The sequence below is a fragment of the Bufo gargarizans genome, chromosome 2 (assembly GCF_014858855.1).
Source record: "Bufo gargarizans isolate SCDJY-AF-19 chromosome 2, ASM1485885v1, whole genome shotgun sequence".
NCBI classification, from domain to species: Eukaryota; Metazoa; Chordata; class Amphibia; order Anura; family Bufonidae; genus Bufo; species Bufo gargarizans.
In genome coordinates this window covers 125,171,423-125,186,860 of record NC_058081.1, presented here as the reverse complement: position 1 = coordinate 125,186,860, position 15,438 = coordinate 125,171,423, and the positions used below count along the sequence as shown (strand labels likewise).

Here is a 15,438-nt window from a genome sequence, read left to right as displayed (position 1 = left end):
TATCTCCACTATAATCAAATCAGAATGGTGGAAATGAAATCCACGGGCATGTTTATTTCACATCAGGCTCTCCTGCAGTACAGAAATGGAAATTCACTAATTCTCCTCTATGCTCTCACAGTTAAAGGGGTATTCTGGCCCAAAAAACATGCATCTGCGAGAAGGCGTACTTTTAATGGGGTGATAGTGGAGCACGCACAGTGCCATATAGAATGCATGTGTGTGTTGTGAGGACAATGTTAAGTTTCACTACTCCCATACAATATAACATGGAGGTTTGTACCTTTTAGTTCTTTGGCTTTGGTGTCCCAGTTTCTTTTTTCTTCCTCAGATTCACTCTGAACACCTTCATCCTCATCTTTCTCCCTATATGTACAAGGCAAGTTAGTGACCGATTGTGCAGTGAATTACTACTGACGACCTATCCTCAGGACAGGTCCTTAATACCAGATTGTTGGGGGCCAGACTCTTGGCCCCCCACTGATCACTTGTTTCAAGGGGTCCCATCGCTTGTGTGAGCAGAGGCGCAGTGTAACTACAACTTCTCATCCTATTCACTTGGATGAAACAGGGCAGGTGTAATAATACTGAGCTGCCACTATAAAGGAAAAGACGTGCAGGTAAACTTTGAACAGTAAGACGCACTCGCACGAGTGCAGTGACCCCTTCAAACAGCTGATCGGCGGGGGTGCCAGGGGTCGGACCCTTAATCTGATAATAATCAACTACCCCGAGAATAGGTCATCAATATTAAGTCACTGCACAAACCCTTTAATACACAGTACATGGCCTACTTCAGTGGTAAAGTAATAAAACATAGAATAACTCAACATACATTGTCCTCGTTGTTTCCTTGATTGTTTCAATCCAGCTGTTCCTCTCTTCCTTGGTACTGGCAAGTACTTCTACTAATTCAGGGTCTTTTCCAACCATGCTGATCAGGAACAGGCCCTTTTCATCGTGAGCTACCTCCCGCACAATGAGATTCTTCAAAGATATCACTGTTGATTTGTGCTCCTAATTAAAAAAAATAAAAAAAAAATAAATAAATAGATAAATGTACAAAAAATACTGGAAAGCGGACAAAGTCAACCAAAGAGAAGTTCTGAATGTCTAAAGCTATTGAAGCCTGAGAGACCTTCACGCGTCATTGAGGGAAATAAGTTTGTAGTATGGATATTGCCTGTCTGAACTGCCGATTGGTGGCGGAAACTGAAAATACATCTCAGGAGGTCTTTAAGGAGGCGAAGATGCAAAAACAGCTGCCCCCCAGCATGACTGAGGCGACGATTGTGGTCATCCCGAAACCGGGCAAAGATATCATGGAGGCGGAGTCTTATAGGCCTATTTCACTACTCCAGGTGGATATTAAGATTCTAGCAAAGGTCTTAGCAAACCGTATGAATGCGGTTATTTCTACGCTGATTCACCCAGATCAGGCTGGCTTCATGCCAAATATGTCTACGGCAGTTAACATCAGACGTCTTTTTCTAAATATCCAGGGACAGGCCCGTAATCCGAATGCGGCGGTCGCATCTCTTGATGCGGCCAAAGCATTTGATAGTGTGGAGTGGAGATATCTGTGGAAGGTACTAAAAAAGTTGGGGTTTAGCACCGCCTTCATAGATTGGATTCGGCTCTTGTATAAGGACCCAAAGGCGAAGATCAGAGTGAATGGCAATCTGTCGGATAGCTTTGCATTACACAGAGGGACGAGGCAGGGTTGTCCTTTATCGCCCCTGTTGTTTGCAATAGCAGTTGAACCATTAGCGGAGGCTATCAGGACTTCTGAGCGGATTAAGGGCTTTGTGTACGGCTCCCTGACGGAGAAAATAGCATTGTACGCAGATGACATGCTACTGTTTTTAGATGACTGGACTGTATCTCTCCCAGCAGCAATGGAGGTGATAGATAGGTTTGGGAAGTTGTCAGGGTTATGCATTAACTGGACAAAATCCGTGATGATGCCTCTGGAGGATGATGACAGCCGGATTGACGTGAATGTGGAGGGTCTACAGGTTGTTCGGTCTTTCAAATACCTGGGTATCCAAGTATCTAATACGGATTCGGAGTTTGAGAGGTTGAACATCGCCCCTTTGCTGCAAAAGTTTAAGCAGAAGGTCAATGCATGGGTAAAACTACCACTGTCATTGATAGGTAGGACTAACCTGATCAAAATGATACTAATGCCCCAGCTTTTATACATGCTACATAATTCCCCGGTTTGGTTGCCGCTGAGACTTTTTCATGTGGTGAATGCAATATTTAGGGATCTCATCTGGAAGAAGGGCACTCCAAGGATTAAGCTTGCAACCTTATGTAGGCCTAAAACAAATGGGGGGCTGGGAGTTCCGGATCCATGGGTGTATTACCTGGCGGCACAATTGCAGCATATGAGGGGATGGGAATCGATTGAGGGCCTGAGCACGGCTGGTAAAATTATTCAGGTACTGGTGGGGAGTAGCAACTTGAGGGCCTCGCTGGAGGATGGCACATTCCATAAAAAGGGTAGCGCTCATAGAATTCTGCGATCCATGCACAATACATGGTGGAAAGCCAGAGAGATTCTAGGCATAAAGGGGTACTCGGATCTTACTCATATTTGGCCAAATTTTATGTATAGGGAAGTGGACAAAGTGGATGGAGTTCAGGTGTGGAAGGCAAAGGGGCTTAACTACATGAGGCAGCTGTTCGATAATAATATCCTTAAGGAGTTCAGTCAATTACAGCAGGAATTTGGATTGCTGAAGTCCCAATTCTACCTGTATCTGCAATTGAGACATGCACTACGGGCTCAAGGACAGGAAGAGGTAGTGGGACCTGCAAACAAGAACTCAGTGATAGATCTGGCGAAAACCAGTGGGGGTACAACGGGGGTGATATCACTGAATTATGCTTGCCTTATGGAGGCACGGTTTAAAAAACAGGATTTCCCACTATGTGAAAAATGGAGGAAGGATGTCCCGGATCTTACAGAGGAGCAGTGGGATGCTGTCTTAGAGGATTTTACCAAGGTGGCGGTGAGCGAAGCCCATAGAGTGTCTCAACTCCTGTTACTGCATAGGGTATATAAGACTCCGGTCCTGTTAAAAAAGATGGGGTACAGAATAGACGACTGTTGCCCAAGGTGTGACGTGGCAAACGCCGATCTTATACACCTAATGTGGAATTGCCCCAGGCTGCGGAGGTATTGGAGGGGTGTAGAGGAGGTAATAAAGAATGTATTTGACGTCAGTCTAGATATGACAGTTCTGTCCTGTATTCTGGGGTGTGTGCAACTATCTGAGGGGATGGAGGAGAAAAGACTAGCAATCCTTAGAGTGCTGTATCAGGCAAGGAAGGTGATAGCATTTCATTGGTTGGATAGATTGTCGCCATCGGTGACTGAATTGGAGAGCAAAGTACATTTACTGATACGCCTTGAACAATTTGTGTACCATAAAAGGAATAGTTTAAAAAAATTTGAAAAAATTTGGTCACTCTGGATTCAACATTACAATATTCAAGTGTGAGGGATGGTGTGAACGTATGAGTGGGCTTGGGAGTGGAGGGGTGAATAGGGAATGGGTTTGGGAAGGTATGGATGAAACGCTAGTCTAAGAAGTGTCTGAGATTAATGTTTGCAGGGGGCCAAATGTATGTTAAATTCTTTGTATGATTGGGTACATGATTGCCCAGGAGTTTATGCACATCTACAAAGCTGTATTGCCATGTTTTATGCTTTCTGTCATGGATTAATCTACACACTGAACTGAGCTTTTCAGGATAACGAAACGTGGTGTACTGCTCTTGCCTTGAAGGGGAATGTTGGGGGGGGTGGGAAGGGAGGGGGGGGGGGGGGTTTGGGTGGGTTGGCACCTATTGTACTGTATTGAAAAACTGCAAATAAAAAATTATCTGATTTAAAAAAAAAAGAAAATACATCTCTGATCACCAGCAAATGGGAGTACAAACTCAGACTTTTCATGGGCCTGTACACCACCTTGTTATCTGATGAAAGCCGAGCTGTGCTGAACAGAGACAAAGGGGTACAGGTCGGGGTACCATCTCTTGGACACCCACCAACTAAAATATCTGACAGCACTGTCAAAAGTAAAAAAAATAAAATAAAAATTATAGGCACCCTTTATAGTCAGATGAACAATCATTTGTCGTCAACCGTTAGGCCCCTTGCAGACGAGCGTGTCCGGATTAGGTCCAGATGCATTGCGTCTGCGTTCAGTAAAAAACTAAACGAGTTCGCAGGCAAAGTCATTCAGTATTGACTATGTTCGTGTTCAATTTTTTATCGCGTGGGTGCAATGCGTTTTGCACGCACATGATAAAAAACTGAATGTGGTACCCATACCCGAACTTCTTCACTGAAGTTCGGGTTTGGTGTTCTGTAGATTTAATTATTTTCCAAAATAAGGCTACTTTCACACTCGCGTTCGGTGCGGATCAGTCATGCATCTGCACAAATGCATCCGTTCAGATAATACATACATATTATCTTTAACATTGCCAAAACGGATCCGTTTTGAACACCACTGAAAGTCAACAGGGGACGGATCCGTTTTCTATTGTGCCATGTTGTGTCAGAGAAAATGGATCCGTCCTGACACACAATGTAAGTTAATGGGGACGGATCCGTTTTCTCTGACACGTTTGGCTCAGTTTCATCAGACGGACACCAAAACACTGCAAGAAGAGGATCCTGGCTGTGCGATCAAGTGGATGAGGTGAGTAATGTTTAACCCTCAATTGACATTAATACAGAATGCTTAGTACAAAGAATGCTATTATTCTCCATTATAACCATGTTATAATGGAAAATAAAATAAATGGGGTCCCTGGTCGCTCATCCCTAGTCTCTTTAGCAACCATGAGTGAAAAATCGCACCGCATTTGCAATTGCTTGCGGATGTGATTTTAACGCAGCCCCATTCATTTCTATAGGGCCTGCATTGCGTGAAAAACACTGAATATAGAACATGCTGCGATTTTCACACAACGCACAAGTGATGTGTGGAAAACATCGCTCATGTACACAGCCCCATTGAAATGAATGAGTCAGGTTTCAGTGCGGGTGCAATGCATTCACCTCACGCATTGCACCCACGTGGGAAAACGTGCCCCGTGTGAAAGAGGCCTTATCCTATGATTCTGGACAGTTCTACTTCGGTCCAATCTGGAACATGGTTCTATTCTGCAGATCTCTTACAAATATAGGCCTGTACACCAACATGAAATTGGAGAGAATAGCTGGTGAAAACTGCACCCAGTTTATTAAATTATTATTAGTGCTGCCATGTGCACTAATTTGTGGCTCTGTTAAAAGTAGTTTTAGTGCAATTTTAGATGTTACTTTATAATGTCATTTTCTCCAAAAGCAGACGTTAATGAATTAATAAATGTAGGCCAATATTTTAAAATACTTAAATCAGGAACACACTAAGGCCTCTTTCACACTGGCGAGTGCGGCCCGCGGCCACGGCCGCAATACACGGGTGCTGTTTTGTGGGCATTCCTATCTTTCCGATCCGCTGCCCCACGGACTTTGCTCGTGCATTGCCCGGGCCGCAGCACGACCACGGGCCGCACACGCCAGTGTGAAAGAGGCCTAAGGCTGCAGCTATCGATTATTTTGTGATGAAGTATTCTACTGATTAAACCAACAATGAATCAAATACTCTATAAAGAAAAAAATAATTAGAAGAACATTTTCCTTTATAAAAACTCATAAGTCCCCCCCCCCCCCCCCCCCCCAAAATCAGACTCTCTTTCCCCCCTGACTGTCACGGGGTGAAAGTAGTAGATAGTTCATTGCTGTGAAGGCTCCTCACCAGTGATGCAAAGACGTATTTCTGGTCCTTTTCTTGGAGGAAGACTAAAACATCAGACAGCAGAACAGCCAGGGCCTCTGTGAAACAATAAAAGGCTTACTGTAAATGACAATAAATGCACTGTCTGTAACCTTCCTGCCATTGTGCAGAATGTCCAGCCCTGCAATCATCTGCTGCGTCTAACCCTGTGCACGGTGCTACTGTGTTGTAGTCAGAACTGGCTCACTTCTCTTTCTAACACATTTTGCATTAGATAAATGTTCCAATATGCAAAACTTATAAGTGGCGATTCATCTAAGTGGCGATTCATCTGGAAAGGATGATTGTTTTTAGGAAATATGGTTCACGAGCAGCAAAAATAGCTTTAAATTATGAGGTTCTTCTCCTCCCTTTCCTTTTACTTCCTGTCTATGCTGATGGAGACGCTTCAAGGCCAAGAGAACCAGGTTACCAAGCCTTGTAAAATTGGTGTTGATGGAACAGGGAAAAACAAAATGCTCCTCCAAGTAGGGTGGAGACTGGGAGAACTGGTTGTTCTTGGCAGAACACTGCCTGTGGGCGAGGATGACTAACACACAACTAAACTGTACTGATGTCACTGTGTAAAAAGCGGAGCCTCTGAGATGGACAGTCCTCCAGAACAGCCTCACTGGGGTTCTCGCATTTCAGCAGTCTCCCAATTATGAGAACCTATGTGTTAACTCCTGGAAGCATATGTGCACAGATGGTTCAATTCTCCAACTAGGAGAATTACACAGACTCTTCCTTATTTAAAGGAAATCGGACAGAAACGCCTCTCAATAAATTTAGATGTGACCAACACCATTAGATTCAGCTGACAGGGGCACATCTCACTCCATGGCTGCAATACAGAGAAAACAGTGTCTTAATAATATGCAGATTAGTCTGTGGGTGCAACAAGTACAAGGCCATTGCACCCAGAGACTCCGCTTAGTCTTCTACAGGTCCCATTACTTTGACTGACAGCGCCAGGCATCTAAGACTTCATCACACCTGGCCCTGATGTCTCGAGACTGCCTTTGCTTTAGTGTTTGCTGACTACAGAAGCACCCTGGGCGATGGATTGTGTATTGCACCTGCGCCAAACATAGACTACGAGATCACCTCTAAATCATTCCTCTCCAAAGCAAATCAATTGTCTGAGGCTACATGCACACGAACGTTGTTTATTTCCGTGTCCGTTCCATATTTTTTTTTGCGGATAGGATGCGGACTCATTCATTTCAATGGGTCCGCAAAAAAACAAAAACGGATGGCATATGGATGTCATCTGTGTTTTTTTTTTGCGGATCCGCAATTTGCAGACCGCAAAACACATACGGTTGTGTGCATGTAGTTTAACTCTGCGTCATATTTTACCTTTCGATCTACTGGTTTGGTTGGATCTCAAGAACACGGGGCCATCACGAACAAATTTTCTTCTCTTTAGATCCTCCTTGGCAAACATTTGTCCACTCTTCATCCGTTGTATAGACTTGCTGTCTGTTTTACTATAGATCTCGTGGAGGCGCTTCTTCATCTCGTAATTTTTTACTTTGTTGTTCACTCCATTTATAACATCCTTTACCAGGCTTAGGGCATATGTTACAGACTGGTGTTCCACCTCATTTTCTGAAATATTAAAATTCTAGTTAGGTCCCAGACAGACAAAAAAAATAATAAAAATAAAATAAAATAAATCTATAAAATGAGAAAGTGATCACTTAAAAGGATTTTTTCCAGAGTGATATTACTACTATACTACCCTCAGGATAGGTCATCAATATCTGATTGTGGGGGTCCAACTCCCAGCAGCCCCACCCATCAGCTGGTTAAAGGGGCTGCAGTGCCCTGATGAGCACCATTGCGTCTTCCTAGGCCAGTGACTTCCAAGTTCATTAGTCACATACTCCATTTGCAGCACATTCCCATTCAGGCGAATGTCCTGAGCTGAAACGAAGTCCTATTAAAGCACTGACATATACTGCACTAACATCAGGAAACAGGGTTAACCATCACCGATGAACATTTTTCTTGGCCAAAAACAGAACTTCCCAAATGAAAAGTTGCTCGTGTGGTGCTTGCATCTCATGCTGGAAGGATAACCCAGGTATACAGACGTGGACAAAATTGTTGGTACCCTTTGGTCAATGAAAGAAAAAGTCACAATGGTCACAGAAATAACTTTAATCTGACAAAAGTAATAATAAATTAAAATTCTATAAATGTTAACCAATGAAAGTCAGACATTGTTTTTCAACCATGCTTCAACAGAATTATGTAAAAAAATAAACTCATGAAACAGGCATGGACAAAAATGATGGTACCCCTAGAAAACACAGAACATAATGTGACCAAAGGGACATGTTAATTCAAGGTGTGTCCACTAATTAGCATCACAGGTGTCTACAACCTTGTAATCAGCCATTGGGCCTATATATATGGCTCCAGGTAATCACTGTGTTGTTTGGTGATATGGTGTGTACCACACTCGACATGGACCAGAGGAAGCAAAGGAAAGAGCTGTCTCAAGAGATCAGAAAGAAAATTATAGACAAGCATGTTAAAGGTAAAGGCTATAAGACCATCTCCAAGCAACTAGATGTTCCTGTGAGTACAGTTGCACATATTATTCATAAGTTTAAGATCCATGGGACTGTAGCCAACCTCCCTGGACGTGGCCGCAGGAGGAAAATTGATGACAAATCTAAGAGACGGATAATCCGAATGGTAACAAAAGAGCCTAGAAAGACTTCTAAAGAGATTCAAGGTGAACTTCATGCTCAAGGAACATCAGTGTCAGATCGCACCATCCGTCGTTGTTTGAGCCAAAGTGGACTACATGGGAGACGACCAAGGAGGACACCATTGTTGAAAACGAATCATAAAAAAGCAAGACTGGAATATGCCAAACTACATGTTGACAAGCCACAAAGCTTCTGGGAGAATGTCCTGTGGACAGATGAGACAAAAATCGAAGTTTTTGCCAAGGCACATCAGCTGTATGTTCACAGACGAAAAAATGAAGCATATCAAGAAAAGAACACTGTCCCTACTGTGAAACATGGAGGAGGCTCTGTTATGTTCTGGGGCTGCTTTGCTGCGTCTGGCACAGGGTGTCTTGAATCTGTGCAGGGTACAATGAAATCTCAAGACTATCAAGGAATTCTAGAGAGAAATGTACTAGCCAGTGTCAGAAAGCTTGGTCTCAGTCGCAGGTCATGGGTCTTGCAACAGGACAATGACCCAAAACACACCGCTAAAAACACCCAAGAATGGCTAAGAGGAAAAAATTGGACTATTCTAAAGTGGCCTTCTATGAGCCCTGACCTCAATCCTATTGAGCATCTTTGGAAGGAGCTGAAACATGCAGTCTGGAAAAGGCACCCTTCAAACCGGACACAACTGGAGCAGTTTGCTCATGAGGAGTGGGCCAAAATACCTGCTGAGAGGTGCAGATGTCTCATTGACAGTTACAGGAAGCGTTTGATTGCAGTGATTGCCTCAAAAGGTTGCGCAACAAAATATTAAGTTAGGGGTACCATCATTTTTGTCCATGCCTGTTTCATGAGTTTATTTTTTTACATAATTCTGTTGAAGCATGGTTGAAAAACAATGTCTGACTTTCATTGGTTAACATTTATAGAATTTTAATTTATTATTACTTTTGTCAGATTAAAGTTATTTCTGTGACCATTGTGACTTTTTCTTTCATTGACCAAAGGGTACCAACAATTTTGTCCACGTCTGTATGTTATGTATGAGGAAATTACCTTCTGTATAATGCAGAATTCGCTCCAAAATGATCGGATACTTGGTAATTCTCTGTGTAACCAGTAACAGGCACTCTGGAATCCCCATACGCCTGACTAAGGGGCTACTACTTTTTTTCTGAAATGGATAAAAATATAAAAGGTGACTCAGGTGTATTTGGCAGCACGCTGAACATGGGCATTTACTTAGTATCACAACATCTATTTCGTACCTTTACAAAGGCCTGAAACCTTTTATCTTTAGACAGCAGGTCCTTGAAGTAGTCCAACGCTTCCTTGTGGTGGCCACAAAATTTACCGTATGTTTTCATCATACGCTCTGCATTTTCTCCGGAAAACTGGAAGGACAAAATCAGCAAATGATCAGGTCAGTCAGTGGAACTTTTAATTTTTTTATAATTTCAATGGAAATGTTTGCCGGTACTCGGTTGATAAAGCTAAATCACGACATAAATGAAAAGTTCTCCCATTTCCTAATGTACTTTATATTGCAATATCTGACAATTCTGAAGATATATTGCTGGCTGTCAGTGAATGAGAACAGTATGGTTTCCCATTCACAGGCTAAAAACACATACAGAGCTAGTCCTGCTCTCAGCTGGGTCTATTTCAGGAGGGTTCTGCAGGCTAAATACATAATTTTAGCCCATTCGAGCACTGAGTGCAACACTGTGTACAGTATCTATAGGTTTGCAGCCTGTCAATGTAAACTTGTGTTTTCTCATTCAGTCACAGCAAAAGAAAGTTGTGGAAACTTTCATTTATATAGCAGTTAAAGGGGTATTCCCATCTCAGACAATGTGGGCATATCATTAGGATATGCTTCCGTTGCTCGATAGGTATGGATCCCACATATGGGACCCACACCTATCTCGTAAATGCAGCCACAAATAAAGCCGGGGTTTCTATTCTCCGGCTGAAAATTTCAGAATCCCCATAGAAATTAATGGGAGCACACCACGCATGACCGTCCACCGCTTCCATTCACTTCCATGAAGCCGACAGAAATAGCCGAGCCAGTGTTTGGCTATTTTCAGCTGCCCCATAGAAATTAATAGAGGGCAGTCATGCATGCGTGGTGCGCCCTCCACTTTGCCACTTTACAAGATCAGACAAAGGGAGCATATCCTAGCGATGCACCCATTGTCCGAGATGGGAAAACCACTTTAAGTTTTATTAATATCAGTGTGGAAAAGCTCTTTAAAGTATCAAATGCATCACAGTGGGAAAGACCACTACACAAGTATACACAATAAAATATGTCTGGCATTGTGTGCTGTGTGATTACGGACCGTTGTGTTAAACACAGATACTGCATTGCATGCTAAATGGAAAGAAACCGGCAAATACGATGAATGGGTTAATACTAAGACTTCATTGGTACAGCGGCTCCAGCCTACATAAAATCACACTAAATAATTTTTTAAGATTGCGGAAAATCTGATTCTGGTGGGACTAGGATTCCATTGGACGTACCTCAAGATCAATGCTCGTTTTCAATTAAAAGGGTTACTTTATGACAACTTAGACCCAGGAGTCTGTCCTGGGGCCCCTGACAATCACTAGAGACCCACGTTCCCCATATGAATGCAGAGGCAGACTTCCCTGTTCCAATGCTGCGGGTCTGGTCCTCGTTTGACCAGAAGATGTCACATCCATCATTCACTTGACCACTTAATCACTGGCCTCAGCAGTCACATGTGCACGAACAGCAAGTGACCTCTGAGGGAAGTGATTGGCTGAGCGATCGTATTAACGACTGATATGAATTCATCACTTACAGTTGGACAGGAACCAGACCAGCAGCGCTGGAGCGAAGGAACCTTTATCAGGTGATCACATTGATTTCAGGGGACTTCAGAAGCCCTTTAGAACCAAGAGCTGATTGTGACAAACTTCTTGGTTTAAGCTCTTAGGAAGTTCCTCCTTTACAAAAACAACCCTAAACTCTCACCCCAGCTCTGGCTAAGAGAGGCCCAATAAACTAATACCAGAACCTTATGCCTTGACAGGATTTAGGAGTTGTCGTCCAAACTTAGCAAGTTTAAAAAAGTGCTAAATCAGTTGCTCCATTTCCCATTGGAGCCATCAGAGATCCATTACTACTGGCCAGCAAACACACAAAGCTACACAATGCATTTACAATACAAGAGCTTCTACAAGAGAATATGGAGCGATAATAGAGCAATAAGGTTCCATACTATGGACCAACATTCATACATCATAAGTGTCAATAGGACATTAACACGCACAAAGTACACGCACAGATGTTACCTGGTGTGTGCAAATATCACCAATCCTTCTGATGACAAAATTCTTCTCACTTTTTTCAGCCATAGATTCCCTTTTTCTTTCCAACATTCGCTGGAAGAACTGAGTGTGGAGATTCAGCAGATCTTCCATGCATGGGAAGATCTTCTCTATGACTTGCTGCTCATACTGCAGTTCAGACGACATTCCCTGACAGTAGATGTCACTCATGATCTTCAGTCTGAGGATGTGGTGCATTTCAGTCTGCATAAGCTCTGTGCATAAAGAGAACATTATTAACATTTGTAGAACAAAATGGACATTTAACTGAAAAATATTTACTCTTTAGAGACCAGCCCTCCCAAAATGCAGTGCACCTTTAGGATCAGCAGATAAAGTGCATGAGATCCATCTGACTCATCTGGTTCTATGGAAAAACGGTGAAAAGCTGTGCATATGAGTGATAGTCCTAAATAACTCCTCCAGACAGAGGGATCTCATTTCACTGCAGCACATGCATGAGATGAGCTCCGCTTATCTCAATGCAAGGAGCTGAGGCAGACTCTGGTATAACTGCGCATGCGCAGCCACCCGATCCAAAGCTCATTAATGAACACAATAAGCGAACACCTCAATGAACCCTAGCGAGCGCCATCATTGGCAGAAAAGATGTAAACCTTTGCATATAAGCTGCATCATTAATATGTGTAAAATAATCACGTATAAAACAGAATTTTAATCAACTATAAGTGCAACGGTGGCAAAACCCCATTAAAGGGGTTTTCCAATATATTTTAACTGATGACCCAACTTCTGGATAGGTCATCAGTATCTGATCAGTGGGGGTCCAACACCCGGGACCCTGCCCATTATCTTTTTGAGTAGGTAACTGCGTTTGTAGCTCCTCGGCCTTCTCACAGCTTAGCCTAGGCCAGCGACGCCATATTCATGAGTCACATGGCCTAGGCACAGCTCAGCCATACTGAAGAAGTGAATGGGACTGAGCTGCAATACCAAGCACAGCCGCTGTACAATGTAGGACACTGTGCCTGGTGAGCTGAGAGAAGGTGGTGGCACTATACTACGAGCACCAGTGCCTTCTCAAACAGCTGATCAGTGGGAGTCCCGGGTGTCGGACCCCCACCAATCAGATACTGATTAGTACCTATCCAAAAAAGAGGTCATCATTTAAAACATCTCTGAAAAACCCATTAAAGGGGTTATCCAACATCATACATAACATCCTCCTCACCATAAATAACATCCTGACGTTTCACAACATCTTTCATTTGTTGCATAAGAAACCCGCTGTCCACTGCTTCACTCCAAGAGGCCTTCTCCAGCTGCCTCGAGTCCATCTCAAACTCTCCCATGAGCTGCCCCTCATACAGATCAGTGCCTAGGAGAAAAATTACTACTTAGCAATTAAAAGTCCAAAACGACTGGCAGGAGTAGAAAACAATATGAAGCCGACTATGAAGTTGTGGGGGTGAAAATACAATATGGAACACCATAATCCTATGTCACTATGAAATAAAGAAAAATATCCAAATTAGACGGAAGTTTACATTTGATGGTGATATTGGGTCGAGCACTATAGTCGTTACTATTGGCTAAAGTGAATACATGAAAAAAAAAAAATATATAAAAATAAGAGTATTGCGTGACTCAGTGAAAAAGCTGCACAGCCTATTACCTTCATCACTCAGCGACTCCATGGACTCATTGCCCTTACTGACTTTGTGCAAAGAGTCTGTTGATTGTGACAAAGCCCTCAAGCTGCCCAGAAGATTGTCATCGCGCCCAAGCCTGCAGATAGAGCATTCATGAAAACCTTCCTTCAAAAGTGAATTGTCATAGAAGTGGCCACATACTGCCTTATTGATCATGCACTGTGATAAGACATCAGAGTATGAAGAAAAGTTTTTTACACTGCTTATATCATAACTGGTAACAAGACCCTACTGATAAGAGAAACAGCACTGTAATAGGGTTTTTTGCCTTTTATTGAGTTTACACAGCAAACTAAAAGCTTCCTACCCTGAGATATTTTGTGTAGAGATACTTTTGGAGATGGACAGAGCAGTCTGCGGTCTTCTGGCGTTGAAGCCAAGCGTCATCAAAGACTTTTCATCTACTGCCACGATTGCTGAGCGAGGCCGCTCCTTTGGTTGGGAACCTAAAAAATAAATAAATCCAAGTCTATTATACAATTGCTCACACATATTAACCCGTTCATTGCAGTATTTAGCATAAATTGCACAGTTTACAATGAAAACAGACTGAGCAAATGATTTAGCAACTTCTTCTAGGTCATCAAATTCAAAAGGTGCCAAGCGGGAGTGGTCTTTCAGAAGAGGAGGCTTTCTTCATAGCTGGGAAGGTTTCACACAGCTTTTGATGCAGTTTTTTGAGCCAAAGCTAAAAGACGATTCTGCGACAAGGAGAACGATAAGGCCTCTTTCCCACAAGAGATATGGATTGTGTCAGGATCGGTTTAGGAAAAAACTGATGGTTTTGCATGCAAGTTCAATCAGTTTTTTCTGCAATTGCGTTCAGTGTGTGCGTTTTTTCCATCCAGATTATATCCAGATAGCTGCTAGGATATGTAGATTGTTCAGTTTTTTTCATGTGCATGAAAAACGCATGCTATCAGTGAAAGGCGAAATTCACACGACCATATGTGTTTTGCAGTCCACAAAACTCTTGAGCCCCGCAAAAAAAGATGTCCTTTTGGCATCTGTATTGCATCTGTTTTTTTTGCGGATCAATTGTAACAACGCCTGTCCTTGCATCCAAAATGGACAAGAATAGGACATGCTCTATATTTTTTGCGGGGCTATGGAACGGACATACGGATGCGGACAGCAAACTGTGCACTGTCCGTATTTTTGGCGGAACCATTGAAATGAATGGGTCCTCATCCTATCCGCAAAAAAAAGGGAACGGACACTGAAACAAAATACGTTCGTGTGCATGAGGCCTAAAAAGCATTACATCTGGATTGCATCCAGGTGCTTTCTGTTTTTCACGCAAGTCCCATTCATTTCTATGGTGCCAGGGCTGCATGAAAAACGCACAATTAAACTAAGGTTTACTTTTGTCCCGGTATCGATACGATACTGGCATTTGAAATTTATCGATACTAGTATCAAAATCATTGGTGGCGCTGTGCACCCCCCCCTCAACCCCCCAGTATTAAAATCATTGGTGGTAGTGGCCACAGGTTCCCCTCCCCTCCTCCTCATTGGTGACAGTGGCAGCTTGTGATCGGAGCCCCAGCTGTGTAATCCTGGGGCTCAGATCGGTTACCATGGCAGCCAGGATGCTACTGAAGCCCTGGCTGCTATAGTCTGCTCCCTGCTGCTGTGTGTACTATGCACAGGGCAGCAAGGACAGTGTAAAGTCCTATTCACCCTGATAGAGCTCTATCAGGGTGAATAGGACAATGGATGAAAAGATCCCAGATTCTAGCCCCTAAGGGGGCTAATAGTTATTAAATAAAAAGTAAAAAAAAAACACAAAAAAAAACAACAAAGTATAAATCACCCCCTTTCACAATTTAACATATAAAATATATAAACAATAAA

General features: G+C 42.9%; 1 protein-coding gene across 4 annotated transcripts in view; it reads right to left on the bottom strand.

Annotated features, from left to right (window-relative positions):
* The window catches only part of AKAP13 (A-kinase anchoring protein 13), a 208,304-nt gene that overhangs the window by 15,904 nt on the left and 176,962 nt on the right, over positions 1-15,438 (bottom strand). For all 4 annotated transcript variants that reach the window (XM_044279452.1, XM_044279455.1, XM_044279453.1 and 1 more), the window contains 10 exons: positions 13,889-14,027; positions 13,545-13,657; positions 13,101-13,247; positions 11,873-12,123; positions 9,811-9,936; positions 9,599-9,716; positions 7,206-7,457; positions 5,826-5,902; positions 836-1,017; positions 284-366 (listed from right to left, as the gene is read on the bottom strand). In XM_044279452.1, the coding sequence (XP_044135387.1) occupies positions 284-366; positions 836-1,017; positions 5,826-5,902; positions 7,206-7,457; positions 9,599-9,716; positions 9,811-9,936; positions 11,873-12,123; positions 13,101-13,247; positions 13,545-13,657; positions 13,889-14,027 (1,488 nt within the window). The remainder of the gene's footprint in view (positions 1-283; positions 367-835; positions 1,018-5,825; positions 5,903-7,205; positions 7,458-9,598; positions 9,717-9,810; positions 9,937-11,872; positions 12,124-13,100; positions 13,248-13,544; positions 13,658-13,888; positions 14,028-15,438) is intronic.